Raw genomic sequence first — 18,762 nt, forward strand, 5'->3', positions numbered from 1 at the left:
CCTGTACATTCATAACTTCAACTTACTGTACACTATATACATATAGTGTTAGTCTAATACAGGGTGGTGGCCTAAAATACTTGGTCCTTTAACTAAACAATAAAACTGTATAAAATGACTCCATTACTAATAAAAGACCAACATGTAAACAAATATGCTAATATCATCCAAAAGTGAAAAACACCCTGGCACAATGACGAAAAGAGCTAAACATATTTTTGTTTGTAAAATCTAAACCTGCAACAAGTGACTATGGGTGTCCCATTCATGTGTATTTAAAGCATATTTGTCTCTGAAATGTGTTGGAGTAGAATTATAAATATTCTAGAAAATACCCTGGAATTATACTTCTGTAGAATTGAGTTACCAGAGGTGTGTCTCCCTCTTGTGGTCACAGGGCAGAGACACAAAACTGTGGGGTTGGGTCTATGCTGTTTCCCTCCAGTTATTCAACTATTAAAAATTGAATGGCAAAGAATTAACTCTTGATTGACAAATTTTAATCAAATCCTCTGACGTCAACGTGCATCGGAGCTGTTTAGCTGTGCAGCATTGATTACCACGGTGATCTAACTGTAGTAGATCTGCAGCAATAGTTGGATACTACTTTTAACTTTTACTAAGACAACATATTGAAAACTATTGATCATAGTGCATCAGATGTCCTGGGGCATTAACAGGAAATGAAGCATACATTTTTATTTGTGCTTCTTGGCACATAGGCTGAGCTGTCTGACCCCAAGGGCTCAGATAATATGTGCCAAGTACTGCAAAGTAAATATGTCATAACCATGGTGAGCTCATGCAGCAAAACAGAAAGTAGCAAGTAAACAGCAAAAGCAAACTTAAAAACTGAAAGATAGACTTGGATACAAACTCTGTGGAACAAATGCTTTTAATTTTATATAAAATAATTAAATCTTGCATATATCTTTGTAACTCCAGGCTAAATATTTAAACTGCATCCAAATCCTGTCAAAAGAACATTTTTTAAAATTTGTGTTAAAAGCAGTGAAAGGGATTTCCTGGACACAGCACTAGAAAGTTCTGATATTCTATTTTAGACATAATGCGTCTGAAACGTTCTATCGCAACCGTGATATCCTTAAATATTTTTAAAGGATCTATTATTTCACCTACTGGAACTACTGTTGGCCGAACTATTGGACTACCGTTGGTTGAAGAAAGAGAGGAGGAATGTGTGTTCTTAGGCAGAGAGAGAGGAGGAAAGCTAAGAATGTAGGAGTGATCGTAGGGACTTTGAATGTTGGGACTATGACAGGGAAGGTTAGAGAGTTGGTTGACATGATGCAGAGAAGGAAGGTGGATATACTGTGTGTCCATGACACCAGTTGGAAAGGTAGCAAGGCTAGAAGCTTAGGAGCAGGGTTCAAGTTGTTCTACCATGGGTCAGATAGGAGGAGAAATGGAGTAGGAGTAATCCTGAAAGAGCAGTTTGTGAGGAATGTTCTAGAGGTAAAAACAGTATCAGACAGGTTGATGAGTCTGAAGCTGGAAATTGAAGGCGTGATGTTAAATGTTGTTAGTGGTTATGCCCCACAGGTAGGATCTGAGTTAGAAGAGAAGGAGAAATTCTGTGAGTTAGATGAAGTGATGCAGAGCATCCCCAGAGGTGAGAGAGTGGTGATTGGTGCAGATTTCAATGGACATGTAGGTGAAGGGAACAGAGGTGATAAAAATGTAATGGGGAGGTTTGGTCTTCAGGACAGGAACGAAGAAAGGACAGTGGACACAGAGACTTGGTGGTTGAACGAGGAAGTTCAGGAGTGTATACAGAAAAAGAGGTTAGCTAAGAAGAAGTGGGACACTTACAGGACTGAAGAGAGTAGACAGGAGTACAAGGAGATGCAGCGTAAGGTGAAGGTTGAGGTGGCAAAGGCCAAACAAAGAGCATATGAGGACTTGTATGCTAGGTTGGACACTAAAGAGGGAGAGGAGAGAGGTGGAGGTGGGTCTGCATCAAGGATCAGCTCTGAGCCCCTTCTTGTTTGCTCTGGTGATGGACAGGCTGACAGATGAGGTTAGACAGGAATCTCGTGGACTATGATGTTTGCAGATCACATTGTGATTTGTAGTGAGAGCAGGGAGCAGGTGGAGGAAAATCTAGACAGGTGGAGGTCTGCTCTGGAAAACAGAGGAATGAAGCTTAGCCGCAGTAAGACAGAATACATGTGTGTCCATGAGAGGGACCCAGGGGGAACGGTGAGGTTACAGGGAGCAGAGGTGAAGAAGGTGCAGGACTTTAAGTGGCACTGAAGAAAAGACAGGAGGCAGAGCTGGAGGTAGCAGAGCTTAAGATGTTGAGGTTTTCTTTGGGAGTGACGAGGATGGACAGGATCAGGAATGAGGACATCAGTGGGACAGCTCATGTTAGATGTTTCGGAGATAAATTTAGAGAGGCCAGATTGAGGTGGTTTGGACATGTTCAGAGGAGAAACTGTGAATATATAGGTAGAAGGATGCTGAGGTTGGAGCTGCCAGGCAGGAGGTCTAGAGGAAGACCAAAGAGGAGATTTATGGATGTAGTGAGAGAGGACATGAAGTTAGTTGGTGTGATAGAAGAAGATGCAGAGGACAGGGCTAGATGGAGCCACGTGATTCGCTGTGGGGACCCCTGAAAGGGAACAGCTGAAAGGAAAAGAAAATGTGTTTGTCAGGCTGTGAGTGTGTCATATTATGACGAAGAGTTGGATAATGATGGTCAGGATGAAGAACTTGATGATGAGGGTAAAGATGAAGAGTTCGATGATGACGGTGTCAATAGAGATGACGATGATGAAAATGAAGATCGTGATGACGAGGGTAAAGATGAAGATGTGGGTAACAACAATGGAGATAAAGATCTTAATGACAGTGATGGTGGAGATGAGGATATTGATGACAGCAATGACAACGTACCAACTGTCTCTCATCATTTTCAAATGATTTGTTTGTACCACAGGCACAAACAGATTAAAAGAAAAAGTCTACAGGAGACTGTGAGTCAGTTTTTATATTAATTATAGTCATCTGTACTGTCACACCTGTTATTAGTCGATTCAGTTTGTTTTTGTTTTTTCATAGAAGAAAGTGTTTGGCTGAAATGAGCCTCACTACAAAAAGCAAACACTATATCTTGTGCTGTAAGATCATTTGATTAATGTTTAAAGACATTTTGGCCACCATCTTGGAACATCCCAGAGGCATCTGGGGCATTTTCTGTCAAATACTGTATACTCCATAAAAGGACTTGACTTATTTGAATGCATTTGTTTACAATCTCAAATGTACAAGATAAAGCCAGTGGCTAAACTGACTATATCTGAATTGACATCCAACAGAAAATTCTGACCAATTCCAATGTAAAGTAACATTTAAGAAAATAAGACACACAGCACTGAGTGAGGAACATGTCAATCCAACTTATTTTCTGAAGTGTCTGTATAGAGAAGATAAATCTTTCCTTTTTTCTTCATTTTTGCTTTATATTCATATGAATGTCTGTTTCTGCATCCTTCTCTAACATCTAATCTTCAGCACCAGGTCTTTGTCATGATCACCTAAAATACCAATACAAATTATTTTAGCATAAAACAAACATTATTCTACAGTAACTGAAAAGGCTTTGATATGTGAAACATTAAATCAAATGTCTACAGTATTAGGTTTTCTTTTTGTATGCTTAAGCTATTAATATATTTCAAAACCCTATAAAGTGTATTTTTCTGTATGTTAACCATATTGAGAAAACCAAAATCCTGGGTGTGGATTCAAAGTACATTGTACAAGATGTATGAAATATGTAATTTTTTTGTTATAAATGATATAATATTGGTTCATTTAGTATATTTTAAAGTTTGTCACTGTACTGGATTTATCCAACTTATTGTGGTTCTTTGAAGTGCTACAATGATGTTCCCATTTCTAACTTAGATTTCTAACATGCAAAAACTGGTACTCATTTTTCACTCTTTGCTTAGAATATTTAATGAATTTCTCCTGAGCCACAGTGAACAGTGACTCTGGATAGCTCTGCTCTTAGGGAAACTCATCACTCTTTTTTTTAATAATGCTAACACACAAAACGACCTTTCAGTGGAAAGGCTTGGTAGTGCATACATGGTAAAAATTAATTTAGCCAAATTTAGAAAGGATTAAATATTAAATAAATTACTTCTCAAGTTACCCTGGCAACCACCTGGGGTACATCTACGCTGTACTATGAAGGTAACCTGCTGATGCACTGTGCTGAGCTCATATGTTAAAACATCTCTTCAAGTTCAAACAGTGATTTCTTCTTCAGAATGACTCTTCCTCTGTCACTTTCTAGTCTCTCTCTTGTCTCTCGGGTATTTTTCTTTTGCGGCAGTGGATCGTCATGCAATGAGTAATTTATGGAAGCCCTGCAAGAATATACATATGTATTTTTAATGCATTATCATGCATATGACTAATTCATTGTGCCCTGCTAACTTTGGCAAGTTGTCCAACCTCCTGCTGTTGCCATGGCCTCCCACCAACTAAAGCATTAGCATGGAGCTGCCTTGAAAGACACACAGCACAATGTTATTAATAACCAGAGTTTACAATAATTTTTACACAGATTATAAGATATTATACTTAGAGATGCTCCTTGATCATCATGATTATGTAAAAACAATCAAAACTAGAGCAAACACTTGAATAACAGTCCAGATGTGTTTTAATGCTATCTATGTGCAGCTTTCAAGTCATAATACGATCAGGCACAACTTAGAATATCTTAAGTCCTAAAATGAGTACAGTTACCACAACTTTATAGATTGGTAGCTTTCACAGACAGTCTTCAGAAGTCCTCAGAATCTAAAAACTAATGTAACAGAAAACCCCTTAAATTACTTGTGTGTTTAATATACATGTTATGGAAAAAAAAATACAGACAATACAATTCTCAGAAGAATAGTACAGCATAACATTTTTTAAAAGGGTACTAAACTTTAATAGAACTTTTTGCATGATAATATGTGCTTCAGCTGAAGTTCACATAGCCCGTAAACAGCACAACATCTTTTTATACCAGATGACCCAAATTTTCTATTCCTGTAATATTGGAAAATGCAACTAATGGGTGTTTCTTGTTGCCCAGGGGTGTCCTACGAGAGAGAAAGAGCATACCAAAACTGTATATTGGACAAATTTAGATCTAAGGTGAAAACCTTAACCAATGATATATTACATTTTGGGGTGAGGCAGTGGTAAAAACAAGCAACAGTTCCCTGATATTAGCTTAACCTGCAAACTCCATGGCCACATTTTTAAAGTTTACTTTATGTAAACATCGTAATACATAACATGAATTGGCATTTATAATATACGTGTGTTTGTAGAACACTGTCTCATTCTGTCTCAGAATCATGTGGGTCATCAGTTTGTCTTGTTTTTGTTGCACTTGTTAAATCTGATGTTTGATTTTTTTCCCTGTCCCTCATCAAGAAGAGGCGTTAGCAGCTGTTAAACAGCCTTTATTTTTTTCACAGCTTCATTTCACACCAGCTGCTTGTCTTTGTTTTCAGCATCTCATTTATTGTTTTGTTACAGCCACTGTGTCAACACTAATTTCTGCTGCATTCTTTTAATCTTAGCATGTTTGAAAATGACTTTGTCTGGTTTAGGTGTGTATGAGTGTGTTATTTCATGTTCATTATTCAAACCTCAACAGAGAAATTAAATCTGAGCTTCTGGCTATTAAAACACAAAATTGTATGTATTGTCCAGAACTACATTTTCACTGTTTAAGATGGTTTTGCCTACTTTAGTTACCAAAATATCTAATTAGTGAAAACATTTGTTTTACATATTATTTGTCCTATCTATTTTGTAAAATTGGGTTTTATTTTCCTTATGAAACCTTTACACCACAAGAGTGTCAGTGAATCAGCTGCCATATTTTAATTAAATTATTAGCTGACAAACATAAACCCTTTTAATGGTCGATGTCAAATAATGTATAAACTGTTCAAATAATTGGCTAGAATTGGGTTAAATTACTCAAGGCATCATAAATGTGTTCATCTAGTCATAGAAATAGTTAAATGTCAAGTACAGTACATACATGTAGCATTAATATAAACAGAGTCAATGCAAACTTTTCAACTATCTGAAAAAGTTATTGTAACAATATCACACAACCACGGCTCTAGTTTGCTCATAAATACGCATTTTTGTTCAGTTTATTCAAATCAAGCACATAATGTTATATAATTACATCTGTCAGATCAGTCATTGTACGGTTGTTTTCCTATGTGTTAAATATCACAACCCCACAGATGGTCAGGTTGGCAAACCTTTGGTGACAAGTTCAAAGAAAGAAATGCCCAAAAACTGAGGAATAAAGGAAGAGACAAATATAGAGTATTTGCTTGCTTGGCCTCTGCCAAACAAGAACAGCTGGAACACCTCAGTAAGCATTTCCTGGAGCAGATGAAAGAGAAGTTAAAAAGCCTGTGTAAGAGAGAACAATCCAAGGAGTGAGTGGGAGATGGAGTGAGAAAGAAACTGGAGGCTGCTTGACAACAAGGATTTTGGTTAATGATTCAGATTATACGCCCCTGCATAATAAAACCTCATCCAGCACAAGTCTGATGGGTTAAAGCTGCCTCAACAACATTATCAGGGTTCCCTGTGCTTGTGTGCTGTGATGCAGTATAAAGAGATTTGCCTCGGTAGTGCTTAGATCCCTGCCAGGTCATTGCAGGCATTTTAGTAGCCAGTGCAGCTCCTCAGTTTTCTCTTTTCTAATCCATGTGCAGTATCTCACCCCATCCGCATCCACAGCCATTTGGGAAGTGTAGAGTATATGGACAGTGCTGCATCACTGCGACACAGCTGGCGGCATGCCTTTACTTAGGGCTCCTCCTGCTGGTGTAGATAAAAGAGTCTGGCAGGTTTTCTCTTTTCCATGCTGTAATCCCTGATGTAAATAAATAAAGAGGTGTGTGTGGGAGGGGATGAGGTCAGCTAAAACCGCAGGACCTCATGACATTGCTTCTGTGACTGTTAACCCACGCACACACTGCTCTGGCAGGGTTGTGGCTCTGCAGACCAGCTAAATGAGCAGAGGAGACATGTTATGGTTTAAGATGGTTTTCATAAAAATATAACTGATTTTAACCTAAGGTGAGTCTAACCACCTAAATGGATGGTTTAGGGGCTGGTACTGTACACTGATCATAGAGGTTTTTAATACCAGCAATCACAGTAGACAACTACTGATTTCTTATACTAAGGTGTCTTCATCAAGGACTGTAACTATCTAATAAACAACAGCGGAAACAGTGACAAATTAACAGGCCCAAAGGTGATGTGTCCAGACATCTTGCAACTAATAGGCCAAAACTCAAATATTTAAGATGCTCCAGAGTGTTTCAGTTTGTTGTGTTTTTCTTGGCTATCAAAACCTACAGACATGAACATACATATAAAAAGAAACATGGGCCTCTCTAATTGTGTTTACACAGGAATAATATTGTGTGTCACAATTATTACAAATGAGAAAATATCTATATCAGTGAGTGAAGAACATGCATGAATATATAATTAGTCAATAATCATTAAATTCGGAAAGATCTATTTTGATAAACAATTTTATGGTTTAACTTAATATTGTTGTATTTAGGCTGTTCGTCAAATTAAACAGTTTGAAAAGTTTCCAACTACTGTTAAAGCATCACGTTGGTGTACTGGTCAGAACTGCCACCTCACAGGTAAATAGAAGGTCATGGGTTTGCAGCTGCGGCCTTCCTGTGCCTGCATGGCTTTCTTCAAAAGTGGTGAGAGGTAATGGATGAATTTATTTTTTTTTGTTAGTTTGTTTTTTTTTGACATTTTATTAACCAAATAACAGATTAAGTAAAAAGATGCATCTATACAACCCCCCATAGTGCTACAGTTCCAGATAGAGAAGACCATCTCAGCTTTTGGGTTTCTTCATTGTTTTTATTCATAGGTACAACATTAAGACAATAATGGGGTGTTCTGTGACATGATGTCAACAAAGTACACTGTTTATAAACAAGCAAAAATAAGACAATTATTTTTTTTCTGTCTAAGTCCCCTGCTGCAGCAAGCATTCCTCTACCCATCCTCCCCTCCCCTGCTGATATTGCAGTTCACTACTCTTGCATATGCCTTTGTCACACAGAGAAGACAAAATCTGTAGACACCTCCTAACATGTACCTGTGTACATATACATAATTTATACATACAATCTAACAGAAAGTGCTGTAAAGTCATGCTACAGTGCTGTGCTAAGTCAAGACTTACAAGTACGCCTTTTCTGCCTTAAAAAAAAGTCTGAAAATATTATTAGTAAAATTTCACATTTCTGTCTGCTGACCATTTCTTTACAAAAAATGTTAAAACAAATAAGTTTAACATAAATAAAATGTAATAAGTTACCTTTTTTGCAAAAGAAGCCAAGTTGGAAACTAATCAATTTTGCTGATTCCTAAATGTAATTGAGTTAACTAATTTAAATTATTCATATATCTTTAGCAGTTAAATAAATTGCAAATGATGCTACAGTTTAATGTGTATAATCATCGTAAACATTAATCTCATACAACACATTCAACAAGTAAATTTACAAATGCATTTAACTGTATCTATGTTACACAGTCAAATACTAAAAAGTACAAAAAAATAATTTATGCTTCGTAGGAAACCGATGAGAAATGACCCAAATCCTGTGATGACAAAAACAAACTAACTTCACAGGTGTGGTGTGAAAGTCATCCCGACTAAGGCAAAACAATGAACATGATGCATCATTTTAAATCAAAGCTTCACTCAACACATAAGACAGGAAATAAAATAAAGTGCCTATTGTGTAAATAAGCTGTACATGAGTAGAGGTTTGGAAAAGACCGTTTGTATCCTGTTGGGGTTGATGGTGGGTCAAAATGTCCTCAGGTGGTGCGAAGTTCAGCGCAGTGAGTTGGTGGGCATACAGTCACACAGAGCCCTCCTCTCTGCTCTCAGTACCAACATCTCTGTCTGCATCAGTCAAAAAAAAAAACATTAACATCAGCTGTATTCAGCATCATTGTGCATCTGATATGGCCACAAATTGACATTGACTGTTTTCACATCAGTTAATTTGTCGTAAGAGAACAAATATTTGGTTAATTGGACATTAATTAGATTTGTTTTCATTTGATTTCTGCAGGTAATAAAATTATACACAACAGAGACACAAAAAAGACCTTAGAAATATCCCTATTCCCCTATTTCATTTAAGTCCAGGGTCTGCAAATGAAAATAAGTTATTTGTTAACTCTGGTCTTCTCATTGCATTAGTTTAATGTGTTTGTACATGGGCTGTGATAAATAAATGTCCCAACAATCATAATAACAAATAGTGATATGTTAATTTAAAGTTTTATATAAATATATAATCAGAAATATTTCAGGAACACCTTTAATATTTTAAAAGAGCTAAGTTATAACATTACTATTATAATGATATACAGTATATAACTTTTTTCTTTTGCAATTAGTTTCAGACTGACTCCTCAACACATTTTTTCCTGGATTTGAACTGGCCAATGTATGATAACATAACTCTATAGTTATGTTATTGCTTTGTTTTTCAACTTTATTGTTTGACCCTGTTCATAGACTGGAGCTTGGGCCCTGGTGGCTCAGTGGTAGGGCCACCTTGTTGCTGGTCCCGAGCCCATATAAAATGGGAGGGTTGCAGGAGGAAGGGCATCCGGTGTAAAAACGTATGGCAAATCAATGTGTGGAACACATTCCGCTAGACTGGAACTGCAATGTACTGTAGCTTCATCCTGTAGACTATAGCCTGTACATTGAATTAATAAAACTAATTAAATGTCCCTGCAAATCCACAAAGCCGTTGAACAGCCATGGATATACAATACAGCACGGTGATGTATTGTATAATAAAACATTGAAAACATTTGCTATAAATAAGTATAACACGTAAACTCATAAATAAACACAGCACATAACAAATGTATCACAAAACCTCCAATACATCAAGCCTTCATAGTTCATCCTAATGTTACCCTCAGCATACACCAACTGCTGTATAAGGGATTGATGAACCACAAACATTTAATACATTTAATTGAGAGCATGGCAGATAATGAATTTCTACAGCAAAATCACAGAAAGACCTGTTATACACAAGATGTGACATGCTGAAGCTCATCCAACCTACCCAGATCGGTAGTACTTCGCTTACCCTGGCATCAAGGTTGAACGCAGTCTTCTTTAGGTCTTGCAGTGCCCTTTGCATAAACTCAAATGCGTGACAGTCTACACATGGGCGACCTTGAAATAAAAGAAAATTGTCCTTAAATAGAGAGAATAATATGTGTTGGTTTTTAATTTCAAAGTCAATATCCCCTGAATTGTTTTGTGAGGCTTTTTTGTAATGAATTAATTTCAAAGCAGGCGAACCTGTCATTTAATGTGTTCAGTAACAAGATCAGGTCTGAGTAGCTTGCAGAGTTGCCAGTGTGGCCCCAGTTACAGGATAGTGGTACAGTAAATGTGGGAAAGAGACCAGATCCTTTTACTGGAGAAAATACTAGATAACAAGGTCGAATTCTTCTTTATCTGGTGCACTGTGCAGCAAACCTCTTGCTTGGTTAAATCTATAAAGATGATAACTGTTCAAGAGGAGCAGTGCAGGCCCAGTTTCGTGTTGTGATATATACACTTATTAATATGACCTACAATTCCCAGTAAGAAACCCCTGTGGGGACCTGCTGCTCCCATTAGACGGTGTAAATAAATAACCGTGACAGAGCTAATTACATTTGAAAAACATACAAAACTGCACCAAACAGGCAGAAAAGCTCTGTCTCATATTGAAATGACCCTACTTTCGGCAGGGATGACAGTCCCGGTATCTTGATCAGCTGCACCGAGACAGAGGAACTGGACCGTCAGAAGAAGCACCGCAGCCTGCAGACAACCACTCGATGCCATGGCGATGGTCCGATCAGTAACCTTTAAAATGAAGACCAAAATTAGCACTTGGTTGGTTTGTATAGATATAACCACGGGAAAATGTCCTACATAGCCGCGAGTCAATTAAATAGAAATAACACGACCGGCTTTGTTTGTCAAATGGTCCAGAAAATGTGTATGTGTTTAATGCCATAAGAATTGATGTTTCATTAATAAACTGAGTGTTAACCCACCGTAAAGCAATCGATGATATTTTGCAGAGCAGCAGCTCAGCGCAAGATGCCCAGTAAGGATTGTTTAATGTGGAGTACGGGAGTGCGCATGCGTGTTGCTCATCCGAGGACAAATATTTAGACATCCGGTGACTTTCAAATTAAAAGCCTCAACTCGTACAATTCGTAAACAAGCTCTCCACATTTAGGATTTACATTAATGACATTAAATGAATTGTCATCAAAGGTGGGACATGTTTAAGTATACATTGACTGAAATCATACTCTCAGGGACTTTACTTGATGCCCTGCCATTTTTTCTAAAGATTAGGCTACTTTTCTAAAGTTGTAGTCTACTTTTCCTTCAGTTCATTCATTTCATATTTTAAAGTAATAATTATTTACTCATACTCATTTTTCATATTACAATGTATGTATATCTGATCCTTTCTGTGATCCCTGGAGCCCTTTACCTATGGAAATAAAAAGCTTCACAACATACAGCACTAGCTAGGTACGTATTAATACTCCAATACGTTTTTAAAGAGTACCTGCTATTAACTCATTCTAAGAGCCACCTAGAGGCTGAACGATGTTGTAAACTCCTCCTTCATCATGATCCTTTCTTTTGATTTTAGCACATTCAGAATCATCAGTTAAACTTCTCAGTGGTCTGTTTGAGCACTTCTCTAAAATGACTGAGACACATCCCTTAACTGTCACTGTAAAGCAGTATCCTGAATGTTATTACAATGCAGCTTTTCTATCTTTACTACAATGTGTTAATTATCAGTGTACATGCTGTATCATAGCATCATATCCATTTTTTTGTCCAAAAGCTACAACTATTTTAAAGTACTTGAAACTTGCTGAAAATATAGACACATTTTATACTTGTATTGCTACAATCCATAGTATTCACATAGGTTGATATTTTGCTATACAGGGACAAAATTAAAATTTTAACTTATTGGTCACACTGAACCGGAGGCTATGGTTTTAAGACAACCTGCCCTCTTTGCCCTGTCGGCATACCAGCAGTTTTATGGAGGCTGTAGTCCGGTTGGTACTTTTGTTCTTCAAGTAGAGATTCAAAAGTACCACACCAACATCAATGCAAGTTCTGTATGGCTCTGCGAGGGATTGTAGTGCACAGAATAGGATTGGTACATATATTAGTTACCCATGTAAAACTAACTAAATGGGTAAAAAGTCATTTATCTGCACTTTTCTGCCAATTAAATCCGTACACACTTTGTGACATTCACTATATATTTTTTTAAAGAAAACTGTCTATACAACAGATGGACAAACAAATCGGATGAAGCCACATAAATAACCCTAGTGTCTATTATAAAATACACGTGCTTTTGTTATATACTTTTCAGTGTTGATACATGTCTCCACTCGTGTGGGCGGGGTCCTGACTGCTGTTTTTCTTAGGTAGCCTGTTAAAATGCCCGAACTCAAAACACTTCTTTTTCCAAAATGGCGTCGATGAAGGACAGCGACACCGGCCTGTGGCTTCACAACAAACTAGGATCTACGGACGAGCTCTGGACGCCCCCAAGCATCGCCTCCTTGCTCACCGTGTCGGTAATTGACAATATACGACTGTGCTTTTCGAGCTTATCGCCGCCGGTGAAGTTGAAACTCCTGCTTGGGATGCTGCATCTTCCCAGGCGCACCGTTGACGAGGTGGGTTGCTGTGCGCTAGCTAGCTGCTAGCTGGACATGTACAATACGCTTTTGACTTAAGACTCACAGATGAGAAAATAGCTCAGTATCCAACTAATTGCTCGACATAAAAACAACACTCTTGCTGCCGTTTTGTTTTTTGCTAGTAATATGTCTAACCACGCTAATAAACCAATGTAACATTAGTCAGTGTTAGCTAACAAGCGATGGTTAATATTGTTAGCAAATGTAAAAACAAACAAACAAAAAAACTAAATTTGGCTAACCATGTCCTGCCTTTAGCTCTGATTCAAGAGAACACCATTTCTACGAACATGCGTTGACGTTTGCCTATTAGACGACCAACTTGTCCTTAACGCATAATAGCGTTTCTCGGCAGCTACTGCAGGTAACCGTAGTCTGGCGGTTTTCGTACAGACATTGTGGTGGGATGGGCAACCGAAGGCTATCTAACCGAGCTGGAGGGCGGTACCAGCACCAGCCCGACATATCACTCGTTCCGCTCCCGAAAACGTTACACAGCCGTCATCAATATGTTCTGCATATTCAAGAACAAATGAAAGTCCTGCCTCTGCAAAACTATCCAAACTGAGAGCTATATTAAGTCTCTCAGTGTGGTTTATTATAACACTGTACCATTTGCCCTTATGGTTCAAGAGAGATTCAGATATTATTACCATATTAAAGCAGCAGCACCTCAATATAAAACAATTTTACTAGAAAAAGCTGTAGATAACTTTATATCGAAATGTTACTTTTGTTATTGATTCTTGATTCTGTCATCTATCATCAACTATCATCATATATGACAAAAGCTTATATTTGAGATGTCAGGCTTTTATAAGTAGTAGTTACAAAACAAATAAATTGATCATTAAATAATATGATTAGGGTTCATTGCTTATTATATAAAATTACATATAAATGTTTCAGATGCTCGTTTTTGAAAGCCTGATCTATTTGCTTAAATTACTTACAATTATTCAGTACTGTGTAGTCTCTGTAATAATGGATAATTTCTATAAATGAATTATGTTTAGTATGTCTGAAATTCTGATCTGTGTAAGTAAATGTTTTAACTAACTTTAGTAAAACAAAGTTATATATTTAAAATAAAGTAGAAAGAATTGGGTTTGTCAGAATTTCAGTAAATGTACTTAGGAACACTGCCACAGTGTCTTGAAAGTTTTGTCTAAAGTAATTGGATCATTTATACATGGAAGTTATTTACACCTTACCAAATGTGAAAACTTAAAAGAATTGGAGAGTTCCCACAGCTTCTGATTACACCTGTAATAAAAAAAAAGTGAACATAATTAAGTTATTCAGAATTTATCAATCTTTTAATGACTATCAAGACATTTTATGATTTAAAAATAAAGTTCACTTCCACCGCATTCCTTTTTTGGCAGATGAAGGAAGCCCTGTCGGAGATAATCCAGCTTGCTACGGTCGACTCAGAGCCCTGGGTGCTGATGGTTGCAGACATCCTCAAATCCTTCCCAGAGACTGGCTCTCTCAATCTGGATTTAGAGGAGCAGAATCCAAATGTGCAGGATATTTTAGGAGAGCTCAGGGAGAAAGGTAGGGAATGACTGCTGGCTCCTCACTGGTACCCGCTTCACCTTACATATGATACACAGTCAGATCATATTACCTAGCCTATTGTTTAATATGTTAAAAGTCAGATACCAGGTTAAATTTTCCTAACATAAACAAAGCCTCTCAGGGTAGGTGGGTCAAGTATCAAAGTTGCACAGATACCAGGCTAATTTCTTTAGTAAATGTGCAGCTGAACTTAATCTCTTTACATCCTCTTCTTTTCAGTGAGTGAATGTGAGGCGTCTGCTATGCTTCCTCTGGAGTGCCAGTACCTGAACAAGAGTGCATTAACCACTCTGGTGGGACCCCTCACACCTCCTGTCAAACATTTCCAACTTAAGAGGAAGCCCAAGAGTGCAACCCTCAGAGCAGAGCTTTTACAGAAGTGTAAGTAAATTTAAAATTAAATTGATTCCACCTATCTGTTCCACAGTATTTAAAGTTTCACTGCAATTTCTTCTTCTGTCACTTGCTGTTGCCATAGTTCTTTGTTAGACATGGGCTACAATTGTCCACAAGCTCAAAGACATTAATTTTTTATCTTAAAATATTCAAGTTTTTTCTTTCCTTCTATTTTAGCCACAGAGACAGCCCAACAGCTGAAAAAGACAGCTGGAGTGCCTTTTCACGCCAAAGGAAGAGGATTGGTCAAAAAGATTGACACTACTAGTGAGTTAAAAGACCAATATATATATATACACATCTATAGCATTAACTGGATAGTTAAAGTAACAGATCTGAACCACAGATGTTTAGAATTGATGCCTGAAATTGCATGTGTATTTTTAATAGCTTATGTGAAATACTTATTTTAAAAATAAGCCAAGATACTTTTCATTCTGATGTCTGTCATTGTTGCTGATGCGTTTGTATCGCAGCTCCTCTCAAAGGAATTCCCAAGGCCCCATTCCGCAGCCCCACTGCCCCCAGCATGTTTAGCCCTCCCAGTAACCGCACACCTATTGCACCTGCACGGACACCCCTGCGTAAGGAGAGAGGGGTCAAGGTAATATTTGAATATTCTGCCTAATTACATGTTTCATGACTGTTTTGTTTAATATTCATTCATTTCAGGCAGGATCTGTGTATTAAAGTGTAAATTTGATGTTTTACTGCTTTCAGCTATTAGATATTTCAGAGCTGGATATGGTTGGAGCAGGAAGAGAAGCTAAGAGGAGAAGAAAGACATTGGGTAATAATATTTTATAGAGAGCGAGCGAGCCTTCCTTTAATTCATGTTTTATATGCATTATACTTTTTTTTTTTTTTTTTTTAAGTTTATGTTTTTTTTTTATTGTGCTGTAGAAACAGAGGCTGGAGAGAAAGCAGCCAAAGAGGAAGCAGTGGTGGAAAACACCACACCCGACTATGCTGCTGGCCTTGTCTCTGCACAGGTATGTTTGTCTTTCTTTGTCAAACTCAAACATGAATTCATACTGTTTGCTCATCTCTCATATTATGCATCTGTGTTATGCTTCTGTCTTTCTCAGTTCTTAATTTCTCAACATAAATTAGTTCAAATGTAGTTGCGGTTTTGTTTTTCAGAAACTGGGGGCGTTAAATGAGAACCCTCTTCCATCAACCAGCTACCTACCAGCTACACCCAGCATGGTTCCCTCTTCCTCGTACATTCCAAGCTCAGAGACGCAGCCAGGTTAGACATGACCATACAGCGCTTACACTGAGTTAATTGTTGTAAAAAGTAAACAAAAAAACTGTAAAAAGCAATCCCCCCCCAAAAATGTGCATCTTTCTCCATTATTCTTTTGTAAAGCAAACGCTGGGGGTTCAGGTCGAGACACGCTGCAGTCAGCTCGCCAACCAGAGGAGTCTGCAACAGCAGGTGCTGGTGCCACTGCTACCTTACCGGGTCAGTACAAACAGAGGACCCCTATGTACAACGCAAGCAACACAGCAAATCCTGCAACCCCCACATCCCCCAGCACACCAGTCTCCACCCCTGCCAACAATGGGCCTGCAGCTGCTGCGACTGCCAGCCAGCCAGAGACGCCCTCTCAGCCTCTGAGCACTCCTCAGACCCCTACCCCGACACCAACCCCTACACCACCACAGCCTCAGCCCAAAAAGAATCTTTCACTCACGGTAAGGTGTAAGAAAAGATGCTGAGTACCTTTTAGGTTACCTGTAACCCTTCTAAAACAGTAACATTATTGATTCAGTCATATATTCCAGAGCTTCCTGTTAACTTTCTGCCAAATGCTGTTTTTGCTCTTCAGAGAGACCAGATGTATGCTGCCCAGGAGATGTTCAAGACAGCCAACAAGGTCACCAGACCAGAGAAAGCCCTCATTCTGGGCTTTATGGCTGGATCAAGGGGTACAGGACTAATCCTAAGTCAGATCAGCATTTTGAAAAGCAAACACCCCTTTAGTGTCAGTTTTATGCCTTAGTATATGTGATCTTGTGACTGAGTGTGGGATCATGACAAGTTTTCTTTTACACCCCATATTCTTTTCCTAATGAGCCACAGCACTCAGAAAGCAAGGAAAACACTGAAGCATTTAACATGTTGGTATGAGGTTAAACTACTAAAGTTTAGTAAGAAACTGTTATTGGTCTCTCTCTGAGTTCCAATTAAAATAGCTTTAACAGTTTAACTAAAAATATATATTGTATTTTTATTCCATTTCAGTTTTACTGTAGTTTCTTAGAAAATATAAATTTTTGTGACAGTAACTTTGAATCACAAAACTAGAGCAGATTAAAATAAGACTAAAACGGGTGCATGGAAATGTTTGTAAAATTCAAAACAGGGGAATATAAATTGCCAGGATTCAGTCTTAGTTCCTGCTTACCTGCTGAAGTTTACAAATCAGTCTGAGTGCACATTTGCACACAACTAACATGTCTGCTTCCTCCTGTCTCTGACAGAGAATCCATGCCCAGAGCAAGGGGACATCATCCAGATCAAGCTGAGCGAACACACGGAGGTTCTGCCCAAAGCCGACGGCACCGGCAGCACCACCATGCTGGTTGACACGGTCTTCGAAATGAACTACTCCACAGGGCAGTGGACTCGCCTCAAGAAATACAAACCCATTACAAATACCTCCTGAAGCACTTCTTTCTCAGAATCCCACATCCAGAATTTCTTACCCACATCAGAAAACAAGTTTACACAAATATTCAAGTATTTGCATATACATTTGGGCCAAATCAACCACTGGGAGGGTAAGAGATTGTCAAGGAGAGAAAGGTCCTCCCTTTTCCTGCACCACCAAAAAGCAGGACTCTGAAGAAAGTTTCATATTTTTTTGTTTAGTTGTTTCCCTACACTTTTATTGTTTCGGTTTTTAAGTCCCCTCTGATTCCTGAATGATGCTGTGGTCAGAATGGATGAGATTTATTAGTCTCAGCAGAGGAATTATTCTCACAGCAGGCACCTTTAACATTTGTACTTAAGTACAAGCATGTCACGTGTGTAGAAAAGAGAAAAGACGATCAGTCTGTATTTTTCTGTATGAATGTGATGTTTGCAGCTTCATCTACCGTTCAGAACAGAATCATGGTTTGGGACAATAACGACGGTCATCATAGAGGTGATTGAATAGTGAGCGGTGAGTAGTTGTCAGTGCTGTCATTTTCTGTATGGAGACTTTTTCATCCTCTTTCAAAAGAAGGGAAGAAAATAAAGTGACGGTAGACTCCAGGGCCCGTTTGTCATCTTTTAAATTTATTAATTGGAGCAGACTTAATTGGCCTCTTAAACTGCCCGAATCTTTTCTTCCCTAAATCAAATAATCACAAGCTGATCATTATATCTTTAGTAAGGTAATGTGTGTCCTTGTAATTGAAAGGCAGTAATAACCAGTATTTGTGACTATTCCTCTGGTCATAGCTACTGAATACAGGGAAGGATTATTGTGCTCGCTCGTTAAGGAGCAGTCCCTCACATAAACCATGGTTACAATCATCGTGTGCTGTAACACCTTTTTGTACAATAAATAACGTAACTATTCAGCTTCACAGTATTTCTGTAAACCAGTAAAATTGACCTCTTACTGAAGTAACTTGGGGTCACGTTGTGAAGTCCTCTTTTAAATTTTGTACACTGAGAAGGGTGTGTCTTGACAATTTTGCAATTGCTATTTGTTTCTGTTGCCATATGGAGATTCATTGCATGTGTAAGATTTTTTTTTCCTGTTCTTTGGCTGTTTACACACCTGCCCCAAAGATAGTTGATATATGACCATGAGAGTATAAGTGAAATCAAATACATTTTCTTTTTTCAATTCGCTGAACCAA

The 18,762-nt window shown here is 38.1% G+C and overlaps 2 protein-coding genes across 4 annotated transcripts; one reads left to right on the plus strand and one right to left on the minus strand.

The window, feature by feature from the left end:
* Positions 1-7,953: 7,953 nt before the first annotated feature.
* nicol1 (NELL2 interacting cell ontogeny regulator 1) lies at positions 7,954-13,321 on the minus strand. Of its 3 annotated transcripts, none has more exons than XM_067525303.1 (4): positions 13,161-13,321; positions 10,897-11,023; positions 10,227-10,339; positions 7,954-9,034 (listed from the first exon to the last, which is right to left on the minus strand). In XM_067525303.1, exons 1-4 carry the CDS (start codon positions 13,161-13,163, stop codon positions 8,963-8,965), a joined length of 315 nt encoding a protein of 104 aa, XP_067381404.1. In that variant the 5' UTR covers positions 13,164-13,321; the 3' UTR covers positions 7,954-8,962. The 3 variants fall into 3 exon arrangements, with proteins under 3 accessions (XP_067381404.1, XP_067381405.1, XP_067381406.1); XM_067525304.1 differs by having other exon boundaries at positions 10,251-10,339; positions 13,161-13,315; XM_067525305.1 differs by lacking the exon at positions 13,161-13,321 and adding an exon at positions 11,218-12,621.
* On the plus strand, positions 12,632-18,546 carry nelfa (negative elongation factor complex member A). The gene is made up of 11 exons (XM_067525302.1): positions 12,632-12,894; positions 14,307-14,478; positions 14,722-14,883; positions 15,076-15,165; positions 15,375-15,502; positions 15,619-15,688; positions 15,802-15,890; positions 16,042-16,150; positions 16,271-16,599; positions 16,734-16,833; positions 17,389-18,546. Exons 1-11 carry the CDS (start codon positions 12,685-12,687, stop codon positions 17,571-17,573), a joined length of 1,644 nt encoding a protein of 547 aa, XP_067381403.1. The 5' UTR covers positions 12,632-12,684; the 3' UTR covers positions 17,574-18,546.
* Positions 18,547-18,762: the final 216 nt, after the last annotated feature.

The sequence above is a fragment of the Channa argus genome, chromosome 12 (genome assembly GCF_033026475.1).
Source record: "Channa argus isolate prfri chromosome 12, Channa argus male v1.0, whole genome shotgun sequence".
NCBI lineage: Eukaryota > Metazoa > Chordata > Actinopteri > Anabantiformes > Channidae > Channa > Channa argus.